The sequence below is a fragment of the Taurulus bubalis genome (assembly GCF_910589615.1).
Source record: "Taurulus bubalis genome assembly, chromosome: 20".
NCBI classification, from domain to species: domain Eukaryota; kingdom Metazoa; phylum Chordata; class Actinopteri; order Perciformes; family Cottidae; genus Taurulus; species Taurulus bubalis.
Window position 1 is genome coordinate 246,740 of NC_136608.1, and position 25,884 is coordinate 272,623.

The 25,884-nt window shown below is 41.1% G+C and overlaps 2 protein-coding genes across 2 annotated transcripts; one reads left to right on the forward strand and one right to left on the reverse strand.

Moving 5' to 3' along the window:
- Positions 1-1,664: 1,664 nt before the first annotated feature.
- prl2 (prolactin 2) lies at positions 1,665-15,890 on the forward strand (the record flags this gene model as incomplete). The annotated part of the gene is made up of 5 exons (XM_079236016.1): positions 1,665-1,803; positions 13,236-13,420; positions 13,872-13,979; positions 14,213-14,392; positions 15,702-15,890. 5 exons carry the CDS (start codon positions 1,665-1,667, stop codon positions 15,888-15,890), a joined length of 801 nt encoding a protein of 266 aa, XP_079092142.1.
- A 1,552-nt stretch (positions 15,891-17,442) lies between these two features.
- On the reverse strand, positions 17,443-25,472 carry hspa14 (heat shock protein 14; the record flags this gene model as incomplete). The annotated part of the gene is made up of 14 exons (XM_079236463.1): positions 17,443-18,283; positions 18,360-18,427; positions 19,552-19,716; positions 19,791-20,006; positions 20,159-20,261; positions 22,445-22,600; positions 23,178-23,339; positions 23,419-23,523; positions 23,620-23,710; positions 23,782-23,887; positions 24,014-24,062; positions 24,520-24,602; positions 24,718-24,798; positions 25,416-25,472. 14 exons carry the CDS (start codon positions 25,470-25,472, stop codon positions 18,205-18,207), a joined length of 1,521 nt encoding a protein of 506 aa, XP_079092589.1. The 3' UTR covers positions 17,443-18,204.
- Between the last annotated feature and the right edge of the window lie 412 nt (positions 25,473-25,884).

Consider the following 25,884-nt stretch of genomic DNA (forward strand, 5'->3'; position numbering starts at 1 on the left):
GAGGTTTAAACAATGGAGTCCAAATAGAATAACAGCAATATGCACAGGAATTAAAGATGGAAGTGTTGTGAGTTTCCAGGAGCTGAAAGACAAATACTCACTAAACAACCAGGACCACTTTATCTACAATTAAGGAACTTTTTTGACAGAGAAATAAAACACAAAATGAACTTGGGAAAGAATGGAATAATTAGAACCATAATAGGAGTTTACAACTCAAAGAAATATAGAAACATATCAACCGTAAATCAAAATCTGATGGAAAAATTAGGAAATACAACATTTGATGTAAAAGTGAAATGGGAACAGGAACTCTGTGTGAATATTACAGAGGAGGAATGGTCCAATATTTGGAGGACACAACATTCCTCAACATCTGCGCGAACTTGGAGAGAACACTGTTGGAAAAATATAATCAGATTCTTTATTACTCCCCAAATTACAAACAAATGTCAGTCTATTGATCAACCATGCTGGAGGAAATGTGGGCAGTAAATGTAAACCACTCCCATGTATTCAGCTATGTCCGAAAAGTGTACAGTTCTGGGGAAAGGTCCATATGGTTATGGTCATCATTCTGGGCTACGACACACTAAGTCCTGTATGTTCCTCTACTTCGGAAACATGACAACAGGCACTGCGTTCAGGGAAGACAGACATCTGCTGAAGCCTCTGCTGGCAGCAGTAAAAAGGCTTTTACAAAGAGATGCACACAATAGAACCACCATCACAGGATGGATGCTTGAACAGTGTGAGTGAAATATAAGAGCTGGAACTGTTAACACAGAATCGGACCAAGAGGAGCGATGTGGTGGCCAGAGGGAGAAGTGGGATCTGTTTACACGTCAGCAGCAGAGCACGATGAGAACATGAATGTTTCTCAGGGTTTGTTTTTGAGAGGACGGAGCAGACCAGACCTCTTCTGTTGCAGTTATTATTGTTTGTTTTTTATTTCTGTATACGTTTTCTGTTCGCGGTGAAAAGGCAAAAGAAAAAGTGTAAAAGAAAAAGAAAAAAAGAATAATAATACAATTATTATTAGTAGTAGTAGTAATTACAACAATAACTATTATTATAGTAATAACAACCATAATTATTATTATTAAGATAATTATAATAATAACCCAAACATATAGGAAAAAGTCCTTGAGTATCAAGTATAGAATTTTAAAAAATGTAATTGCTCTTGCAATGATGCATTTTTGTGTCATTAACTAAGTCATTAACTTAAGATGTATTCATGGGGCCCGGGTACAAAACTATTTCTTATATTATCACATTTTTGGTCTACACAATGTAATCCTCCGAGGCTCAGGAATCTGTGATTGAGAATTGCAATTTCAATAATACTACATCTATCAGATATAATAATCTATCAGAGCGAGCGTGACCTTTTAGAGCGTTTTACTGCGATAGTCACGGTTTACATTTACAGATGCAGATCAGCTGGCGGGCCAGAGAGACCCTGATGAAGTTCAGATAAGATGCTTATATATTTCCACCCTTGGCAGTTGTCCTCATAAGACCTGGCGTTGTCTGTACACCAGGACCTCATGTCTGGAGGAACTCCTCTGTGAGAGGGTCTGGCCTCTGGTGGTCTCGGCTGGCGGTCCTGGCACGACCCCCAGCCGGAAAGCTCGCTGCCATCCTGGCCACAGACCCGCATGCAGGCGCCGCAGGTGGTGCCCCTCCCCGGGCTGAGTAACCTCCAGGTCCTGCAGTGGTGGCTGCAGGACCTGGAGGTTACTCAGCAAAGGTGCAGGTCAGGACGGATGCCAGGACCGTTCTGGGATGCGGTGCAGGGTTGTGGCCTTTTTCCCCTGAGGTTAACAGAAAAGAAGATGAATTAAAAGTCAAACTCTTTCAGCTCTTTGAGGCCAGACAGCCAGGACACTAAGAATCAATGAGAGTTCATTCCAGCCAGCTGGGATATTCACATTTGCAAATGTGAGCCTCATTTATTGCAATAAATGTTTTTTTTGTGTGAATTCATTGTTAAAAAGCCTTTCACATTATTATAGCATGATCTCTCTGTGTAGGAGATATAAAATCAGATACACTCTGGTTTAGTGTCGCTCTTCATTTATCAGGACTTGTAAGATTGTTTGATACCATTTTTTCAGCATCAAATTCCCTCATCAAATTGACGTGTAGTTCCCTAGAAGAGAAACTAGACGTTAATGAACAAAAGTATATTTCGGCGTGGTTCAGTCACAGAAAACGTTCCGTCAAAATGGAGTGAAAGGAGACCGTCTGCCCAACAACACGACTGTGTGTGTGTGTGTGTGTGTGTGTGTGTGTGTGTGTGTGTGTGTGTGTGTGTGTGTGTGTGCAAACGTGCAGCGGAGTCACGTGGACCTCGAGTCATCACTGGAACTTCCATTGAGTGAGTCGTGCGCCTACGTCACCGTCACCCAGAACAACCTGCTCAGTTTCTCTTTATGAAAGGAAAGTGTTCTGATTTTAATCATCTTTTTTTTCATTATTAGTATTATTATAACAAGATGGTATGTATAATACCTTTTATTTATTCTCATTATTGTCAACTAAAACATCCATACATTAAGATAACAATAACACAGTGAGACACTTCCATAACAAGTCTTCTTTCAGATTAATGGAAAGAAACGCATTCAGGTGCTTATGTTTCGACTTCTTCATGTTACTATTAAATCTATTTGTGTCTTTAGATTTGTCCTAAATTCACCAAAAGTTAGCATTAGAAGAAAATAAAAATTTTCTTTTCTGTGGAAGTTTCCTGGGAATATCTATTCGTCGTAGCGCCCGCAGGTTAGCACTTTGTTAGCCGTTAGCTCGGTGCGGGTTTGAAGGTGAATGTCTAAGGAGGTCTAGAATAGAGTGGGGGTGAGGAGGTCTAGAACAGAGTGGGGGTGAGGAGGTCTAGAACAGAGTGGGGGTGAGGAGGTCTAGAACAGAGTGGGGGTGAGGAGGTCTTGGACAGAGTGGGGGTGAGGAGGTCTTGGACAGAGTGGGGGTGAGGAGGTCTTGGACAGAGTGGGGGTGAGGAGGTCTAGGACAGAGTGGGGGTGAGGAGGTCTAGGACAGAGTGGGTGATGCAGGGCAGGAGGTGGAGCTGCAGGATTGAGAGCCAGTTTGTTTTGCTGTACGTACTCCAGTCCTAAATAGAATTAATCTATGGACTGTAATTCCATAGATTACAGGCATTATGTTATAAAAGATCGTTCCTTTTGGAGTCTTACTCTTACTCAGGAATTTTAATGATCTCCGGAACCATAACCTTTTCTAGTTGATGCGTCCAGCCGGCTGACCGACACATGAAGATGAGTCAGCTACAACCGAGAGAATCTAATCCACTTGACGTCATGCAGCCGGCTCTGAACATCGTGACATTCATTGACTGCTGCCCCGCGGTGTCATGGAGCACGAAGAGGATTCTGACTGCTCGCATCAGAGCTCTCTCTCTGACCTTTTGGCTGCATAGCTGGAGGCCCGCGGACCTAATGAAGGTACTGAGGTCCAGTGTTGGAATGACCAGTGGCGTCCCTAGGCTAAAACATCGGATGTTTTTTAATTAGCCCCGAATATTAATTAAAAATTCGCGCCGCGGCGAGATAGACGCGTTGGAGGCGGCGCGAACAGAACGTTTGACCTGGGGCGAACAAAGCGAAGGACGCGGCGCGGATTCGCGTGAGTTGAATTATCCCAACTCTGGCGGAGAAATCACGTGACGCAAAGTTGCGGCAGCCAATCAGCGTTGAGAAGCTCCGCCCGTCACCACCGCCTCTCCCCGTTTCTGAATGAATCTGCTGCTGCTCCGCCTGAACCAGCGCTGACAGCGGCTTCATTGAGACGCTGTTGTGGGACTACGGATAATATTATGAACCCAGACACCATGGAGTTTGATGTTCCGACATATGTGGAGTTTACACAAAAAGTATGAAGCAGAACTGGTGGTTATTTCCATGGTGGATGGCATAATCGGTATCGTTTTACAGAAATACGAGAGACGCAGTTCCTGGAGGAGTCGGTGAAATTCACCGAGCTGTGTGCGGCTACGGATGATGTTATGAACCCAAATACGAGGGCGTTTCATGTTCCCACATGTTTGGGACTTCCACAACAAGTATAAAGTAGAACTAGTGGTTATTTATTCCATGGTCGATAGCGGAAATGAAAGCTTCGTCGCTTGTCTCTCACAGAGGCAAGCAACAGAGCTAAGCCACGCCCCCTTCGCGCCGTGATTTTTCGCGTTTGGTGTGAACACGGCATTACAATTACAATCCAATAGCCTATCATCATACTTAACCTTAGGGCACTAGGACCTTGGGGAGGCTGCTGCGTGGAGTTTATCTCATAGTAAACTACACCAAGGAGTTTATCTCATAGTAAACTACACCAAGGAGTTTATCTCATAGTAAACTACACCAAGGAGTTTATCTCATAGTAAACTATACCAAGGAGTTTATCTCATATAAACTATACCAAGGAGTTTATCTCATATAAACTATACCAAGGAGTTTATCGCATATAAACTATACCAAGGAGTTTATCTCATAGTAAACTACACCAAGGAGTTTATCTCATATAAACTATACCAAGGAGTTTATCTCATAGTAAACTACACTAAGGAGTTTATCTCATATAAACTATACCAAGGAGTTTATCTCATAGTAAACTACACTAAGGAGTTTATCTCATATAAACTATACCAAGGAGTTTATCTCATAGTAAACTACACCAAGGAGTTTATCTCATAGTAAACTACACCAGGGAGTTTATCTCATAGTAAACTACACCAAGGAGTTTATCTCACAGTAAACTATACCAAGGAGTTTATCTCATAGTAAACTATACCAAGGAGTTTATCTCATAGTAAACTACACCAAGGAGTTTATCTCATAGTAAACTATACCAAGGAGTTTATCTCATAGCAAACTACACTAAGGAGTTTATCTCATATAAACTATACCAAGGAGTTTATCTCATAGTAAACTACACTAAGGCGTTTATCTCATATAAACTATACCAAGGAGTTTATCTCATAGTAAACTACACCAAGGAGTTTATCTCATAGTAAACTACACCAAGGAGTTTATCTCATATAAACTATACCAAGGAGTTTATCTCATAGTAAACTACACCAAGGAGTTTATCTCATATAAACTATACCAAGGAGTTTATCTCATAGTAAACTACACTAAGGAGTTTATCTCATATAAACTATACCAAGGAGTTTATCTCATAGTAAACTACACTAAGGAGTTTATCTCATATAAACTATACCAAGGAGTTTATCTCATAGTAAACTACACTAAGGAATTCATCTCATATAAACTATACCAAGGATTTTATCTCATAGTAAACTACACCAAGGAGTTTATCTCATAGTAAACTACACCAAGGAGTTTATCTCACAGTAAACTATACCAAGGAGTTTATCTCATAGTAAACTATACCAAGGAGTTTATCTCATAGTAAACTACACCAAGGAGTTTATCTCATAGTAAACTACACCAAGGAGTTTATCTCATATAAACTATACCAAGGAGTTTATCTCATATAAACTATACCAAGGAGTTTATCTCATAGTAAACTACACTAAGGAGTTTATCTCATATAAACTATACCAAGGAGTTTATCTCATAGTAAACTACACCAAGGAGTTTATCTCATAGTAAACTACACCAAGGAGTTTATCTCACAGTAAACTATACCAAGGAGTTGATCTCATAGTAAACTACACCAAGGAGTTTATCTCATAGTAAACTACACCAAGGAGTTTATCTCATAGTAAACTACACCAAGGAGTTTATCTCATATGAACTATACCAAGGAGTTTATCTCATAGTAAACTACACTAAGGAGTTTATCTCATATAAACTATACCAAGGAGTTTATCTCATAGTAAACTACACCAAGGAGTTTATCTCATAGTAAACTACACCAAGGAGTTTATCTCATATAAACTATACCAAGGAGTTTATCTCATAGTAAACTACACCAAGGAGTTTATCTCAAATAAACTATACCAAGGAGTTTATCTCATAGTAAACTACACTAAGGAGTTTATCTCATATAAACTATACCAAGGAGTTTATCTCATAGTAAACTACACTAAGGAGTTTATCTCATATAAACTATACCAAGGAGTTTATCTCATAAACTATACCAAGGAGTTTATCTCATTGGAAACTACACTAAGGAGTTTATCTCATATAAACTATACCAAGGAGTTTATCTCATAGTAAACTACACTAAGGAGTTTATCTCATATAAACTATACCAAGGAGTTTATCTCATAGTAAACTACACCAAGGAGTTTATCTCATAGTAAACTACACCAAGGAGTTTATCTCATAGTAAACTATACCAAGGAGTTTATCTCATAGTAAACTACACCAAGGAGTTTATCTCATATAAACTATACCAAGGAGTTTATCTCATAGTAAACTACACTAAGGAGTTTATCTCATATAAACTATACCAAGGAGTTTATCTCATAGTAAACTACACCAAGGAGTTTATCTCATATAAACTATACCAAGGAGTTTATCTCATAGTAAACTACACTAAGGAGTTTATCTCATATAAACTATACCAAGGATTTTATCTCATAGTAAACTACACCAAGGAGTTTATCTCATAGTAAACTACACCAAGGAGTTTATCTCACAGTAAACTATACCAAGGAGTTTATCTCATAGTAAACTATACCAAGGAGTTTATCTCATAGTAAACTACACCAAGGAGTTTATCTCATAGTAAACTACACCAAGGAGTTTATCTCATATAAACTATACCAAGGAGTTTATCTCATATCAACTATACCAAGGAGTTTATCTCATAGTAAACTACACTAAGGAGTTTATCTCATAAAAACTATACCAAGGAGTTTATCTCATAGTAAACTACACCAAGGAGTTTATCTCATAGTAAACTACACCAAGGAGTTTATCTCACAGTAAACTATACCAAGGAGTTTATCTCATAGTAAACTACACCAAGGAGTTTATCTCATAGTAAACTACACCAAGGAGTTTATCTCATAGTAAACTACACCAAGGAGTTTATCTCATATAAACTATACCAAGGAGTTTATCTCATAGTAAACTACACTAAGGAGTTTATCTCATATAAACTATACCAAGGAGTTTATCTCATAGTAAACTACACCAAGAAGTTTATCTCATAGTAAACTATGCCAAGGAGTTTATCTCACAGTAAACTATACCAAGGAGTTTATCTCATAGTAAACTACACCAAGGAGTTTATCTCATAGTAAACTATACCAAGGAGTTTATCTCATAGTAAACTACACCAAGGAGTTTATCTCATAGTAAACTACACCAAGGAGTTTATCTCATAGTAAACTACACCAAGGAGTTTATCTCATAGTAAACTACACCAAGGAGTTTATCTCATATAAACTATACCAAGGAGTTTATCTCATAGTAAACTACACCAAGGAGTTTATCTCATAGTAAACTACACCAAGGAGTTTATCTCACAGTAAACTATACCAAGGAGTTGATCTCATAGTAAACTACACCAAGGAGTTTATCTCATAGTAAACTACACCAAGGAGTTTATCTCATAGTAAACTACACCAAGGAGTTTATCTCATATGAACTATACCAAGGAGTTTATCTCATAGTAAACTACACTAAGGAGTTTATCTCATATAAACTATACCAAGGAGTTTATCTCATAGTAAACTACACCAAGGAGTTTATCTCATAGTAAACTACACCAAGGAGTTTATCTCATAGTAAACTATACCAAGGAGTTTATCTCATAGTAAACTTTACCAAGGAGTTTATCTCATATAAACTATACCAAGGAGTTTATCTCAAATAAACTATACCAAGGAGTTTATCTCATAGTAAACTACACTAAGGAGTTTATCTCATATAAACTATACCAAGGAGTTTATCTCATAGTAAACTACACCAAGGAGTTTATCTCATATAAACTATACCAAGGAGTTTATCTCATAGTAAACTACACTAAGGAGTTTATCTCATATAAACTATACCAAGGATTTTATCTCATAGCAAACTACACCAAGGAGTTTATCTCATAGTAAACTACACCAAGGAGTTTATCTCACAGTAAACTATACCAAGGAGTTTATCTCATAGTAAACTATACCAAGGAGTTTATCTCATAGTAAACTACACCAAGGAGTTTATCTCATAGTAAACTACACTAAGGAGTTTATCTCATATAAACTATACCAAGGAGTTTATCTCATAAACTATACCAAGGAGTTTATCTCATAGTAAACTACACTAAGGAGTTTATCTCATATAAACTATACCAAGGAGTTTATCTCATAGTAAACTACACTAAGGAGTTTATCTCATATAAACTATACCAAGGAGTTTATCTCATAGTAAACTACACCAAGGAGTTTATCTCATAGTAAACTACACCAAGGAGTTTATCTCATAGTAAACTATACCAAGGAGTTTATCTCATAGTAAACTACACCAAGGAGTTTATCTCATATAAACTATACCAAGGAGTTTATCTCATAGTAAACTACACTAAGGAGTTTATCTCATATAAACTATACCAAGGAGTTTATCTCATAGTAAACTACACCAAGGAGTTTATCTCATATAAACTATACCAAGGAGTTTATCTCATAGTAAACTACACTAAGGAGTTTATCTCATATAAACTATACCAAGGATTTTATCTCATAGTAAACTACACCAAGGAGTTTATCTCATAGTAAACTACACCAAGGAGTTTATCTCACAGTAAACTATACCAAGGAGTTTATCTCATAGTAAACTATACCAAGGAGTTCATCTCATAGTAAACTACACCAAGGAGTTTATCTCATAGTAAACTACACCAAGGAGTTTATCTCATAGTAAACTACACCAAGGAGTTTATCTCATATAAACTATACCAAGGAGTTTATCTCAAAGTAAACTACACTAAGGAGTTTATCTCATATAAACTATACCAAGGAGTTTATCTCATAGTAAACTACACCAAGAAGTTTATCTCATAGTAAACTATGCCAAGGAGTTTATCTCACAGTAAACTATACCAAGGAGTTTATCTCATAGTAAACTACACCAAGGAGTTTATCTCATAGTAAACTATACCAAGGAGTTTATCTCATAGTAAACTACACCAAGGAGTTTATCTCATAGTAAACTACACCAAGGAGTTTATCTCATAGTAAACTACACCAAGGAGTTTATCTCATAGTAAACTACACCAAGGAGTTTATCTCATATAAACTATACCAAGGAGTTTATCTCATAGTAAACTACACCAAGGAGTTTATCTCATAGTAAACTACACCAAGGAGTTTATCTCACAGTAAACTATACCAAGGAGTTGATCTCATAGTAAACTACACCAAGGAGTTTATCTCATAGTAAACTACACCAAGGAGTTTATCTCATAGTAAACTACACCAAGGAGTTTATCTCATATGAACTATACCAAGGAGTTTATCTCATAGTAAACTACACTAAGGAGTTTATCTCATATAAACTATACCAAGGAGTTTATCTCATAGTAAACTACACCAAGGAGTTTATCTCATAGTAAACTACACCAAGGAGTTTATCTCATAGTAAACTATACCAAGGAGTTTATCTCATAGTAAACTTTACCAAGGAGTTTATCTCATATAAACTATACCAAGGAGTTTATCTCAAATAAACTATACCAAGGAGTTTATCTCATAGTAAACTACACTAAGGAGTTTATCTCATATAAACTATACCAAGGAGTTTATCTCATAGTAAACTACACTAAGGAGTTTATCTCATATAAACTATACCAAGGAGTTTATCTCATAGTAAACTACACCAAGGAGTTTATCTCATATAAACTATACCAAGGAGTTTATCTCATAGTAAACTACACTAAGGAGTTTATCTCATATAAACTATACCAAGGATTTTATCTCATAGCAAACTACACCAAGGAGTTTATCTCATAGTAAACTACACCAAGGAGTTTATCTCACAGTAAACTATACCAAGGAGTTTATCTCATAGTAAACTATACCAAGGAGTTTATCTCATAGTAAACTACACCAAGGAGTTTATCTCATAGCAAACTACACCAAGGAGTTTATCTCATATAAACTATACCAAGGAGTTTATCTCATATAAACTATACCAAGGAGTTTATCTCATAGTAAACTACACTAAGGAGTTTATCTCATAAAAACTATACCAAGGAGTTTATCTCATAGTAAACTACACCAAGGAGTTTATCTCATAGTAAACTACACCAAGGAGTTTATCTCACAGTAAACTACACCAAGGAGTTTATCTCATAGTAAACTACACCAAGGAGTTTATCTCATATAAACTATACCAAGGAGTTTATCTCATAGTAAACTACACTAAGGAGTTTATCTCATATAAACTATACCAAGGAGTTTATCTCATAGTAAACTACACCAAGAAGTTTATCTCATAGTAAACTATGCCAAGGAGTTTATCTCACAGTAAACTATACCAAGGAGTTTATCTCATAGTAAACTATACCAAGGAGTTTATCTCATATAAACTATACCAAGGAGTTTATCTCATAGTAAACTACACCAAGGAGTTTATCTCACAGTAAACTACACCAAGGAGTTTATCTCATAGTAAACTACACCAAGGAGTTTATCTCATATAAACTATACCAAGGAGTTTATCTCATAGTAAACTACACTAAGGAGTTTATCTCATATAAACTATACCAAGGAGTTTATCTCATAGTAAACTACACCAAGGAGTTTATCTCATAGTAAACTATACCAAGGAGTTTATCTCACAGTAAACTATACCAAGGAGTTTATCTCATAGTAAACTACACCAAGGAGTTTATCTCATAGTAAACTACACCAAGGAGTTTATCTCATATAAACTATACCAAGGAGTTTATCTCATAGTAAACTACACTAAGGAGTTTATCTCATATAAACTATACCAAGGAGTTTATCTCATAGTAAACTACACCAAGGAGTTTATCTCAAAGTAAACTACACCAAGGAGTTTATCTCATAGTAAACTACACCAAGGAGTTTATCTCACAGTAAACTATACCAAGGAGTTTATCTCATAGTAAACTACACCAAGGAGTTTATCTCATAGTAAACTACACTAAGGAGTTTATCTCATAGTAAACTACACTAAGGAGTTTATCTCATAGTAAACTACACCAAGGAGTTTATCTCATAGTAAACTACACTAAGGAGTTTATCTCATAGTAAACTACACCAAGGAGTTTATCTCATAGTAAACTATACCAAGGAGTTTATCTCATAGTAAACTACACTAAGAAGATTATCTCATATAAACTATACCAAGGAGTTTATCTCATAGTAAACTACACTAAGGAGTTTATCTCATATAAACTATACCAAGGAGTTTATCTCATAGTAAACTACACCAAGGAGTTTATCTCACAGTAAACTATACCAAGGAGTTTATCTCATAGTAAACTATACCAAGGAGTTTATCTCATAGTAAACTACACCAAGGAGTTTATCTCATATAAACTATACCAAGGAGTTTATCTCATAGTAAACTACACCAAGGAGTTTATCTCATATAAACTATACCAAGGAGTTTATCTCATAGTAAACTACACTAAGGAGTTTATCTCATATAAACTATACCAAGGAGTTTATCTCATAGTAAACTATACCAAGGAGTTTATCTCATATAAACTACACCAAGGAGTTTATCTCATAGTAAACTACACCAAGGAGTTTACCTCATAGTAAACTACACTAAGGAGTTTATCTCACAGTAAACTATACCAAGGAGTTTATCTCATAGTAAACTACACCAAGGAGTTTATCTCATAGTAAACTATACCAAAGAGTTTATCTCACAGTAAACTACACCAAGGAGTTTATCTCATATAAACTATACCAAGGAGTTTATCTCATATAAACTATACCAAGGAGTTTATCTCATAGTAAACTATACCAAGGAGTTTATCTCACAGTAAACTACACCAAGGAGTTTATCTCATATAAACTATACCAAGGAGTTTATCTCATATAAACTATACCAAGGAGTTTATCTCATAGTAAACTACACCAAAGAGTTTATCTCACAGTAAACTACACCAAGGAGTTTATCTCATAGTAAACTATACCAAAGAGTTTATCTCACAGTAAACTATACCAAGGAGTTTATCTCATATAAACTATACCAAAGAGTTTATCTCACAGTAAACTACACCAAAGAGTTTATCTCACAGTAAACTATACCAAGGAGTTTATCTCATAGTAAACTATACCAAGGAGTTTATCTCATAGTAAACTATACCAAAGAGTACCATCATACAATATTTATCATTCGATAATTAAGATGTACTTGAAATGGTTTGTTATTCATGTATTTTTCTTCTATTGAATGGTATATTTGACACTGAACTAGTTCATCTTTATCTCAGTGATAGTGTCCAAATGAGCATAAAATATCACTGGTTTGTAAAAACTACACAGACAACAAAATAGATGTAAATGTTGATCAAAATCTTATTCCCTTCTGCTCAAAATAGAACAAGTAATAAAACAAGTCTCCATCCATTGGATTTGGGAGTGACGTGGATATGAAAGCTAGTTTATCCGTCTTTCCTTTACAAGCAGGAAAAGTATTTCTCTCGTTATTTGAGAATATTTGTGTTCACTATGACCCTGAAGTTCTGTCTCTTCTGTAATCATATACTGAAAAACTACAAAACTACAGACCAAAATCACACTCTTTCTGATTGAACCAATCTATGAACTGAAACAATGGATATCCGGGGCCCTAAATGGGCGCGCACACATGCCGGGTCACTAGGGGCTAAGCCCCCCCTTTCCTTGAATCCTAGAAACGCCCCTGGGAATGACGTCCTAGGTTGATGTCATTACTCGCGGAGACTGCCATAGGTTACTTCATTATGATACTCTCTCTCTCTCTCCCTCTCTCTCTCCCTCTCTCTCAAAAGGGAGGTTTTCCGTGAGGACCCTCACATGAAGCTGCAGGGGTCTTAACAGAACCCTCCTGCTCTGAGACCGGAGCTCCTGCATGATGCCTGCAACCATCACATCAGGTAACTGAGAGATTAGTGTCTCTGTGTCTCCTGTATGTCCTCCTGTCCATGTCTTTGTTTCCACAAGCTAATAATCCGTTCGTCTCTGGATTCCTTCTGGTCTTGAGGGTCGTGACATTATGTCATTCTTCTTCAGTTTCATTAGTAATCTTTGTTCTTCCTCCCAGAGTCTTTGGCCTGGATGCTGCTGGTCTGTCTGTTGAGCAGCAGACGGACCGGTGTGGGGGCAGCACCCCTCTGTGCCGACACCCAGGACGGGTGCCCCGTCCTCTCCCTGGGGAACCTCTTTGACCGGGTCATCCAGCACTCCGCCAGGACGCACCGCATCTCAAACGACCTCCACTCACAGTTTGTAAGTCTCCATTTGTCTGACAAGCTTTGCTAGCGATATTTAATAAATACGTTTGATTTTGTGAAGGGATATTTGTTTACTAAGTGTGATATATGGACTGTTTATATATATACACACATACACACACATACACACATATATATATATATATATATATATATATATATATATATATATATATATATATATATATATATATATATATATATAGTTCAGCTCCCCTCCTTGATAGAAATAGAATGGATAAAATAATTAATCATGAACTATATAAATTACAAATGGATATATATATATATATTGGCTATATATATATATATATATATATACATTTGTAATCATTTGTAACTGGCGGTCATTCTATTATTTCATTCAGCACTTCTTTGCACACTCGACATTTAGACGACACCTGATCTCTGACATTTCCGTCCTGCGTTCCCGTTTCTCCCGTCAGGAGCAGTACTTTCGGCCCAGTAGGAATCACATCGGCCGGGTCAGTCGCAGCTGTCACACCTCCAGCATCCTCACCCCAAACGGCAAGGAGAACGCTCAGAGAATGGCGGTGAATTAACCTTTACAGAAGCTCCTTCCTGTCAGGAGCATGCACTGTTCTGCTTTCCCCTTCCCTTCATCTGTTGTACAACATGCTTTTTTAAATGTGTTTGTGTCCCTCTACTTTTTATTTTTGCATCATCCAAAGTCTGCAGTGAATGCTGCATATCACTTGAATGAAATCATGACTGGGCTTGAGTTTGAACTGACTTTTAAATGATGGTCTTCTTTTGGTCCCTGCAGAGGGAGGAGCTGACGGAGGTGATCCTGAAGCTCCTGGTGGCATGGAGGGACCCTCTGTGGCATTTCCACCAGAGCATGGCTCACCACCACGACTTCAACAACTTCAGCTCCAATAAAGCCCTCGAGATGAGCGACATGGTGCACGAGCTACGCAAAGGTGTGGAGAAAGTGGCTGAGAAGGTACTGTTACTGCATGTCTTCCTGTCAACGCTGACTCAATGACACCAGAAGCACACGCCCCTTGACCACGGCCAAGTGGTCAAGGGGCGTGTCTCTCCTAACCACCAGGGGGCGACTCTCTGGTTGTATAGAAGTCTATGCTTCATGTGTTAAAGCTGCATTCTCTCTCCTGACCACCAGGGGGCGACTCTCTGGTTGTATAGAAGTCTATGCTTCATGTGTTAAAGCTGCATTCTCTCTCCTGACCACCAGGGGGCGACTCTCTGGTTGTATAGAAGTCTATGCTTCATGTGTTAAAGCTGCATTCTCTCTCCTGACCACCAGGGGGTGACTCCTCTGGTTGTATAGAAGCTTCATGTGTTAAAGCTGTATCCTCTCTCCTGACCACCAGGGGGCGACTCCTCTGGTTGAATAGAAGTCTATGCTTCGTGTGTTAAAGCTGCATTCTCTCTCCTGACCACCAGGGGGTGACTCTCTGGTTGTATAGAAGTCTATGCTTCATGTGTTAAAGCTGCATTCTCTCTCCTGACCACCAGGGGGTGACTCCTCTGGTTGTATAGAAGCTTCATGTGTTAAAGCTGTATCCTCTCTCCTGACCACCAGGGGGCGACTCCTCTGGTTGTATAGAAGTCTATGCTTCATGCGTTAAAGCTGCATTCTCTCTCCTGACCAAATACAGGGCAGAGTGTCTGCAGGTACAGACACCGCCACACACTTCTAGTGGGTCATAAGTGGTGATCAAACATTCCTATATCGTGTACCTTTGAGTGGGAACAGTTCATTCCAAAAGCCTCAACATGACAATGTGTGTGATAAGCTTGGCGCTGCTGTAACGCAGCTTCCAGGGACCTGGTCTCAGGTTGGGTCATCTTGGTGACACACAAGTCCTGGCGTCACACGACAAATCCAGACCCGGTGACCCGATGCAGCGCACAAACATTCAGCCTCATCTAGAAGGAAGAGCTGCTGCTGCTGCTGGGCTCAGCCGTGATGTCATCTGTCTCTTAGTGCAGACGGACTAACATCCGCTTATAACACACGGCGTTATGTTATATATATATATATATTTTCTCCTGTTCATGAACATGAACATCTGAGAGAAAATCAAATATCAGAAAATGCATCACCGGCATCCTCTCAGGACTTCCATATTGCATCATATCTTTTGCTCTGAATGTATATTTTATGTTTACCGTTTTCAGAATTGTACCTTAATCTAGAAATCTAGATGTGTCTAGGATCTAATGTTTGTAGGATCCTCAATGGGGGTATCTGCTGCTGTCATGGCATCCTCTCTTCTCCTATGCAGATGTTGGGGATCAGAAGCAACACCGTCAGCAGCCTGGCGTCTCCTGAGGCTTCGTTGCCGTCCGACAGCGCAGAGAGGCGCCTGATGAAAGACTACAACGTCCTCTACTGCTTTCGCCGAGACTCCAACAAGGTCCAGAACTACCTGAAGATCCTCAAGTGTCGCATCGTCCCAGAGCACGGATGCTGAAGGCCGGACACGAGGGAGCTGAGCGTCCCCGCGGTGGAGACGCTCTGGAGGAGCGCGTCCCCGCGGTGGAGACGCTCTGGAGGAGCGCGTCCCCGCGGTGGAGACGCTCTGGAGGAGCGCGTCCCCGCGGTGGAGACGCTCTGGAGGAGAGTGTCTCAGTGACCGGCGCGCTGCTGGAGCCCAAAGACTTATGCCCCCCCACCGTTGAGCGAAAGGATGGAATGAGTGTAATGCGCGTTATGATACTCCTGAATATCATGTTGAAATATGATAATATATAAAACATTCCAAGAACCACAGGTGCAATGTTTGTCATTTCTATACTTGAGTGTACGTAAGATCACTTATGTAGTCAGTGTTGGGGTAGTTACTCAGAAAAAGTAACTAGTTACACGTTACTAGTTACTTCTGAAAATTGTAACTAGATTACTTTACTCGTTACTGTATTTGAAAAGTAACTTCACTACTAGTTACTTTACTTTCCTTTTTTTAAGCAAATGTCCAAATTAACTGCAAAGATACATGGACAAACATCACGGCCCCTTTCATCACTTTATTATTATTAATTAATATAATTTCCAATAATAATAATCGCGCGAGTCACATGACACTTCCTGCATGAACAATCTACCGTAAACGTCGGGTTACGAGCCGCTACTACCTTCGGTCAGAGTCCCCGTTAGCTCCCCGCTGTAGCCGGCTGGGGCTCCTGCTAGCGCTGCGTCACTTCCCCGATAGCTCTCCGTTAACTTCCGATAGCTCTCCGTTAACTTCCGATAACTTCCGATAGCTCTCCGTTAACTTCCGATAGCTCCCCGAAAACCACCGAAGGTAGCGGGGACCAGGCTCGACACCCGGCTTGGGCAGAGGGGTCGCGGGCAGTAGCAGCAGCAGCGCTAGCTAGCAGCGTGTTGCTACTGTTCATCAGGAAGTGTCGTGTGACTCGCGCGCCACTAAAAGAGAACTTTTCGGACTGGTAGAAATGTCTTGAGTAACGCAGGAACGCGCGTTCCTGAGGGCTAGTAAAGTAGTGTAGTTACCAATATGTTGAGTGTAATGCGTTACTTTACTTCGCTACCTATAGTAGTAATATAGTTACTGTACTCCGTTACTTTGTAACTCGTTACCCCAACACTGTATGTAGCATTTGGACCGTAAAAGAGTTGATGGTTGCAAACGTATTGATGAATTTCCTTTCTTCCCCTTCTTTCCCTGTGAAAGGGTTGTTCCTGATCCGATGTGAGGTCCCGGGACGTCATGTGTACAGATTGTAAAGCCCTCCGAGGCAAACTTGTATTTGTGATGTTGGGCTATACAAAATAAACTGAATGGTCCCAATAAATTAAAGCATTTCAAAAATGGTAAAAAAAAAGAAAAAAAAAAAAAAGGAATAACTTCTGAAATATCCGACACTAAAATGACACGTTCAGGTCTTTGTTCCGAGAAACACTCCGGAGAGATCACAGCTACTAGTGTGAGCAAATCATTTAAAAATGCATAACGGCAATGACCTGTTGTGTAAATATCATTTATGCCACACCATCAGGGAGAGACTAACTTTATCTTCAAATGTTTTCAAAACGAAAAGCTGCAAACAGCATGCTGAGGAAATATGACCCCGAATACATTACATTTCCATCATAATCAGAAGACTGGAAACCGCTGACCAAGCAGAGGAGATTTAAGAGACAGATGTGCACACAGCTGGATTCAACAGTTTAGTAGAAACCCCAAATACAAGTAGGAGCCTGTAAATGAGAATGCTTCGTTCCCTTTAAAAGGGTCGGATTAGTGAGCAGAAATGGAATATAATATTCATAACTGTGTATTCATTGTTGTATAATTAGCTGAATCTAAGAACCTTAGAATGAGTAGCCAACTTCCTGCATCGTTCCATGACTGAAAGCATATCATGATATGGTTTGAGTTCAGTTACGTTTATTGAGTGAGAAACAGCCAAACATTGGCAGAGAAGGTGGGTGTGGTTTGCACTGCAGACCGGCGCCCCATGAAGCCGCTGCTACGGCGACGACCTCATGAAGCTGCTGCTACGGCGACGACCTCATGAAGCTGCTGCTACGGCGACGACCTCATGAAGCTGCTGCTACGGCGACGACCTCATGAAGCTGCTGCTACGGCGACGACCTCATGAAGCTGCTGCTACGGCGACGACCTCATGAAGCTGCTGCTACGGCGACGACCTCATGAAGCTGCTGCTACGGCGACGACCTCATGAAGCTGCTGCTACGGCGACGACCTCATGAAGCTGCTGCTACGGCGACGACCTCATGAAGCTGCTGCTACGGCGACGACCTCATGAAGCTGCTGCTACGGTGACGACCTCTGGCCTCCCACTGCTCGGCTCTACGCAGGACACGTGAACGGAGCCGTCCCTGCAACACACAGGTCACGATGTACAGGGTTAGGGTTCGTCATGGCAACGTGCGCTGACCCCTGAAGGGCGGGTACCTTTTCATGGTCACCACGGTGTCGATGTCGTGGTTCTCCTCTCTGGGCTGCAGGTCCCTCAGGACGAGCTGTGCATCGAACACACAAGCAGAATGGAGCGTTGAGGAACATGAACACGAGCATCACAACGATGGGACTCACGATGGCAGCGCAAGTGTTCGAGCGGCCCAGGTGGCGCTTCACTGGACTTCTGAACACGGCACAGTGACATGAACTTCAAGCTGCTACTGGGACGTCCAACTACATCCCAATGTGCAGCGTCAACCCTTCACTACCTCGACACAGCAGCCGCCAGTTTCTTAATGAACTGAACACACGTCTCGCCTTCAGACAGGAGTTGACCTTCAGACAGGAGTTGACCTTCAGACAGGAGTTCCAGCCGGGGGCTCGACCTGCTGTTGGAGTTATTCGGGTCCTGATATACGGCGTGTTTTTCTTACTTATGTCGTTTACTTTACGTACTCTTCTCCCAGGAAATGAGATTTGTGTTTTTTCAAAAACTAAAACTGTGCGAACTCCTCATCCACAGTTCTGATCCTATTCATTTAAATTGCTAAAGTACCGTAACCTTTGTGAGAAGATACGTGTCGTTTACATTAAAAAGTTACATTTTAATAATTCAATTTCTGAACTGAAAAACACTGATTTTGGACTGAATATGCTTCACAACATGTTAATGCTTGTGTTTATTGTGATTATTATTGCAGATGCTTTAGGTCTTAATCTTTCTGAGGATGTGCAGTATTACTCCTCTGGGGGATGATGGGAAGGCACCGAACAATACAATTAAAAAAATAAAATAATAGAGAAGTCATTTTTTTGCTCTCTTGATCACATTTATGCAGGAAATAAAATAATAATTAACTAATTTTTTTAAGGAAAGAAGTTGCGGATTCGTTAGAGATCAAGGACGGGTCTGGTATTCACGGTCATATGAGCTGTAGACCCTAGGGTCCCCTTATTAGGGCTTAAGCGTTTTAAGCGGCCATGACGTTGGTCCTAAACCTGACTAAGGGGTTTTGTTGGGTCCTCGGCTATAACCCTACCCAGTGTTCTAGAACACAGTTCATGTTAGACTCATCACTCACTCTAAACATCTTATTAAAAAAACTAAAACTTGCCAAAATGTAGCCCATAACATTCACAGCGCCAAAGTGATGGACAGGTCTAAAGCTCCGAGTGGTCTCCGTACCTTGGCCAGCTTCTCCGGCTGCTCCGTGACGCCCCTCTGGTAGATCTCCACGCAGAGGGAGGACCGCTCACCCCCTGCACTCAGGACGTGCTGCCTGCGGGCCGGGAGGGGCGTGCCCGACGGAAGCAGCACCGTGAACACCTCGGCTCCGGATTCATCCACCTCCTGCAACGAGCCGCACAGATTACAACCCGCCGGGTCAAACCAGTCACAAGCAGTTTGAAAAGGGACCAGCGTACCTTCACCAGTATGTCGGCGGCGGAGACGTCAACTGTGACGGACTCTTCCTCGGGGGCGAGGTTGTCCTTGCCGACCAGTAAGCCCGCCTCCAGGGCTGCTCCCACAGCGATGACCTCATCAGGAGGCGCTGAACTCAGGAGCTCCACATCTGGAAACATCTCGCGGATCATCTGCTGGAGACGAGGGATCCTGGCGGAGCCGCCGCAGAGAACCACCTAAAGAAAACACCAAAAACTCGTCACGGAGAGATCCAAGGCTTTTATTTTCTTGAAATCAGTCCCTATCAAAATAAATAGAGGCTGCCCTCATCCACATGTATAATTGCAGTCGGATCTTAAAGCCCAAACAGCTGTAAATAAAAGCGTACCTTGTTGATGTCGCTGGTGGAGAGTCCCGCCTCCTCCAGCAGCGGTCCGATTGGCTGGATGCTCTTGTGGAAGAGGGAGGAGCAGAGCAGCTCAAATCGAGCTCTGAGGAAACGCGACAACACAACTTCATGAAGACACTAAATGCATCTGGTAAAGAGTCACAGCGTGTGTTTCTGCCAGTCACTCAGTAGAGTTACAGAGGAGTCTTGTTTTGAAGCAAATTTTACATTTGTAAACAGTCAAGTTTGTGCAATTGAAGCTGCCTTTTTTTAAATAAATAAATAAATATATATATATATATATATATATATATATATATATATATATATATATATATATAAATAAAGGGTGAAAAAGCTTGATGTTTCATGGAACGCCGTGGAAGTGGTGTGGTGACTATTTCATATGGTTCTTGATCATACAATTAAATTAAAGTCAGTTCATTTAATATGTTATTATTATATTAATATAGCCCAACATGACAATTACAAATTTGCCTCGAAGGGCTTTACAATCTGTACACATAACATCCCTGTCCAGGGACCTCACAACATGGGATCAGGAAAAACTCCCTCAATAAAGATAGTAAAAACCCTTTCACAGTGAACAAAGGGAAGAAACCTGAGGGAGAGCAACAGAGGAGGATCCCTCTTCCCAGATGGACAGAAGCAATAGATGTCATGTGACCAGAATGAATAACTGAACGGAGTTACAGCACATTACATGAATATGACAAAGTATTAATATCATGAGTAGTAGGCATGGTCCACGATCCATGAAGCAGAAGGAGGTAGAGAGGACGGGCATCAGCAGGGCCATTGCAGGAGGCAGGACTGGCTCTAGGCACAGCCACAATCCATGGAAACTTGAGGCGAGGAAGCACAGAGGCTCCCAAAGAAGAAGAAAGCAAGCCGTTGTAACTCCACTGTACTTTGTCAAAACTGTTCCAAAGTTAACATGCTTTATGAGAGGCATGGCTGGAAGACTTCTGCATGCCAATATGAACTCATAGTCAGAGCGCCACCTACTGGGAAACTATGGCAATTTGAACTAGAAATGAAGGACGAAAAGGAAATTGGCCGACTTCTGGTACGGTTTAGAGCATGGTCCCAAGAGAGTTATTTTTAAGTTTATATGTGGTACATACGCCCATCAAATATTGTATATCTATGTTGAACGTACTGCAAAGGCTGCTTTGTTGAATTTAGTTGAATTTACCCCTAAGAAGTTAATGGGTCCTTTTCTTTTGAACACAATGAGATACAAACAAGCTTTTGATATATTTTTATGAAATTGAACCTTTAATTATCCACAGAGAATTTTGTAAAAATCGAAGCCAGCGTTTAGGAAGATTTGAGGAAAAAATTGTTTTTATCAAAATTCAAAATGGTGGAAATTCTAAGTAGGCGGACTATAGTGCGACCGCGTACTTTTTTGTAGAGCAGACACAACCGGACCTGTGTGCCAAATTTCAGGTCAATTGGTGATAGGGGGAAAAAACTGTGGGCTTTCACAACTCACAGGTTGTCAAAAAAAACACGTTTTTTTAGGGGGCGCTATCTGACTTCCTGTACGGTTTAGAGCATGGTCCCAAGAGAGTTATTTCTAAGTTTACATGTGTTACATATTCCTAGCAAGTTAAAATTTTCGCCGAGTCGGATGGGTGTGCCAATTTTGAAGAATGTAGGTTTATCCCAAGCACCTCTTTTCCCTGCGCATTGGTCGGGAATAATAATAATAATAATAATAATACTTAGCATTTCAATAGGTCCTCGACTCTGACTACGTCAGTGCTCGGGCCCTTATGATATTACTGTTCAAAATATAGTCAGTAACCCAATTAAAGTATCACACTATATTCTGTTACTTTTAGTTGGCTTTCATACCTTAATAGGAAATGTGCAAAAACAAGTGAAAAGAAAACATTTAGTATTTAAAGCAGAACATCATTACAGTACAGTTCTGCCTTTCAGCCGAGTCTTCATCCTTTCACATGTTTGTGTTGCCAGATCAGCTGCAGCGCCCAAAGAATAGACTCAGTTGTTTCCTGTACCAAAAATGTCTTAAAATTTTACACAAAGAATAATCTTGAAGTGGAACGTTCAAACTCTGCTGCTTTGTGATCACTTCTGTTGTGATGTGACATTTCCACCCAGTGAACGCATGTTTTCCACGAGCCCTGGAGGCTGTCGTGAAGTGTTGTGATTTGGGCATGCTTCTGGGTTTAAATTATATATGTAAAAAAATATACACACGCTGCTTTAGTAGACGTGGAGACAGCCTACCTGGACACGTTGCATTCAAAGTCGATGCCGTCGTGCAGCGAGTCCACAAAGCAGTTGGCCGTGCCCAGCGAGGACAGAGAGTGCTTGGCCATGTCGGCTCCGTTCATCAGCTTCATCATCGCCCTGGCGTGAGAGCTCACGTCGTGCTTAAAGGCGCTGCACCGCAAACAGACACAACATGAGCGCGGCTGGCAGGGGTCAAATGTCAGATCATGCAGTTGAATCAAACCACTCAAACAGTTTCACCAAAAACGTCAGAACCTCCATGAAGGGAGGCTGTGTTGAACCTACTGACAGACAGGAGGAAGCCATGTACATTTAGAACATTTCCCGTTTGCCTTGCGGTCAGACCGCTCTGTCTGCCGTTCTCCGCTCTCTTCAACAGGCACCAGACTCCATCGACAAAGCCAGCCATTTTACCACACATACAACACAGGAGTAGCTTGTCAGTCAGTTAGTTAATATGTGGCTGCTGCCCCCGCCCACAGCAGAACATTACTCTGCTCTTGTGCTGGTTCTCCATCTACTGTGGTGAAACACTGACTTTGGAGAAGAACCTCATACAAACACTTCTAAACATCCTAACTAATCCTTAATGTTTTCGCAGAGTGGGACAAAGCAGCGTCAAGCTCACAGCTCCGTGCTGCAGAACTGTGATCGTCGATAGAAAACAGGTGGCAGCGTGACAAGAGCATCGGGCAGCAGCAGTAAAAACACACAAAAAAGTAGCTACCGTTTGAATTCGGCGGCGAGGTGCTGGGCCAAAGCCTGGGTGAAGCTCTCTCCTCCGATGCTGTGGTCGGTGTGGGTGCTGAGCACCCGGAACATTCCTCCGTTGACCTGCAGCACCGTGACACTCAGGGACGTCCCACCCAGCTTATACACGAGCACGTGGCTGTCAACACGGTGCCGATGCATGAGTGATGAACATGACGTTTGGATATCATAACGATGCATTAAGTAATAATAGGTACCTCTTTCCAGAAGGACACTCCTGCCCGATGTTATAGGCCAACAGCGCCGCAGCAGGCTCGTGGATCAGCCTCAGCACATGGAAGCCTGCCGCTTCAGCCGCCGCCCTGCACAAAGCAGACGCAGTGGATGGACGTAGTTACAAAAGGTGGCACCCTCTTGCAAAAGCAACGGGACAGCTGGAGTGGGGTGTGGCGGCCTACCTCAAAGCGCGTTTCTGAGCGTTCGCAAACTCGAAAGGGACGGTGATGACCGCCTCTGTGACGTCGGAGCCGAGAGCCGACTGAGCCGTTTCTGTGAGAGTGGGAATCGGTCAGCTGGCTGATTTTTCTGCGACGCATGCGTCTGTTTGTGTCACAAACTACCTTTCATTTTGTGGAAGATGAGTTTGGCAACATCCTCTGGAGCGACATACTCTGGGTGTTCTCCCGCCGTGATCTCGTAATAAGGCTTCTCCTGTCTGTCGACCACCTGAACACAGCAACCGAAGCACAGTCGGTCCACGTCAAACTGGACCGAGCTAACGAGCCAGCGCGCTTCTGACTGGAGGAAAGTTGCGGGGAATAAAATCTGCGTTGTAAATCAATTTAAACTCACCTGACACTTGGTCTCTGTTCTGTGGGCTTGTGTCTCCGGGTCGTCAAAGCTGCCCGTTGAGAGACAAGGGAAGAGAAAACATCCAGTCAGTCTCAGTAGTAAACCAGTATCGTCACATCATGGCAAGCACTGCCTCCAAGCATCCAGGCTACTAACTGATGTGAAAGCACAAGTGGTCTCACAAATCCCCTTGTGAGACACCAGCTACATTTATGGAGACCAGAGCAGTTACTGAACACTTTGAACTTGCTACAAAAAATACTTTCCTTAATTAACGCGTCAGTGTCGTAATATGCACTTAAAACTGATATAGATTCTTTTAGGCGTCTAAAATATATCCACAGCAGAACATTGCTTTGCTTTTCTCCATCTACTGTTTAGAAGAACTTCATACAAACACACTTCTAAACTATCCTTTTAAAACATTTTTTCTGCCTATAATTTAGATTTGAATATGCATCTGGTGAGCTGCTCCCCTGCAGCTTCAGACAGTATGAAGCACTCACCTCCTCCCCAGCACTTGTTTCACTTTGACCACCGTGTTGGCAGCGTTGCGGACTCGTCCCTGCTTTGCTGCGATGCCGACAATCTGCAGAACGTAGAAATCCAGCAATAAGCAGACTGGTAGATGAGCTTTAAGTATGAGCCGCTCTGTTGCCTCAGAGGCGAGGAGGACGTGGAGAGAAGGGAGGCGGACGTGGTACCTGCTCGGTCGCTCTGTAGCTCACCACCGCTGGAGTCACTCGGTCTCCTGCGTCGTTAGCCACCACATCAGCCCGGCCGTCCTAACACACACACACACACACATACATACATATACATATATATATATATATATATATATATATATATAAATAAGGAGTACATGCCTTTCTTCATGCTGCACTGTTAGCTGGACTGAAATGGTATGCAGTCATAATACCTACATAATATCATCGCCACCTTGTTGTGGACCTACAGGTGGACTGGATCCAGCACCCTAACGGACCGGCTCGTACACTGAACAGCAGTATTATTAAACTGGAGGCTTTCAAAGGAAAGCTTTGCTCTCGGGTCTACTTTTTTCAGTTGCTTAAAAACATTTTAGAAAATGTTCGGTCCAGTTCAGACATTATATTAATGACATAATAGAAGGTTAATTATTAAAGAACTCTGGCACGGCCCACAGATATCTACACATGTATTCAGGCGGACGTTTAGGACAAACTATCAGACATGAAATGATTTCATTCATCGTCCTCGCAGCTAACGTCACAGTGTGTTAGCTGTTAGCATCTTCACAACAACCGCTATTTCCGGAGGATTTTGCGGATTTTGAGGCCAAACACGTGACTACTTTACGGAGCAGAAGAAGAAGGAGCGCGTGGGACAGAACGGTAGAATCCAACCGAGACCAATTTACCTTAAAAACCGCCGCACACGCGCAGGTATACCCGAAGTGAACTCCTATGGCGGCCATGCTGGAAAGAACTCACACGGCTGTGCACCGCGCGCATGCGCCCTATGTTCTGCTTCCAGGAACTACTTCCGGCAGAACACTTTCAGAGCAAGAGCGCATAACCTAATGAGCCTACGGAACTCTGAAACTGAATAGTGATGATTTCATAACATTTGATATAATACATATGGTGTATTAAAACGGACAATGTAATAAATAAAAACAATTGATGTATCTATTTATGTGTGTGCATATTTATTTATTTTCATATTGACCTGCACATTTATTTAATACTTGAGGGTTTTATTTCTAAATGTGTGTCTTTATTATTTTATTAAATTACTTATTGAGTCGTTTATGTATTTGTTAGCCCTTCATAATGTATAACACATTGTAATAAAAACTATTTATATAGCATGATAATAATAATAGT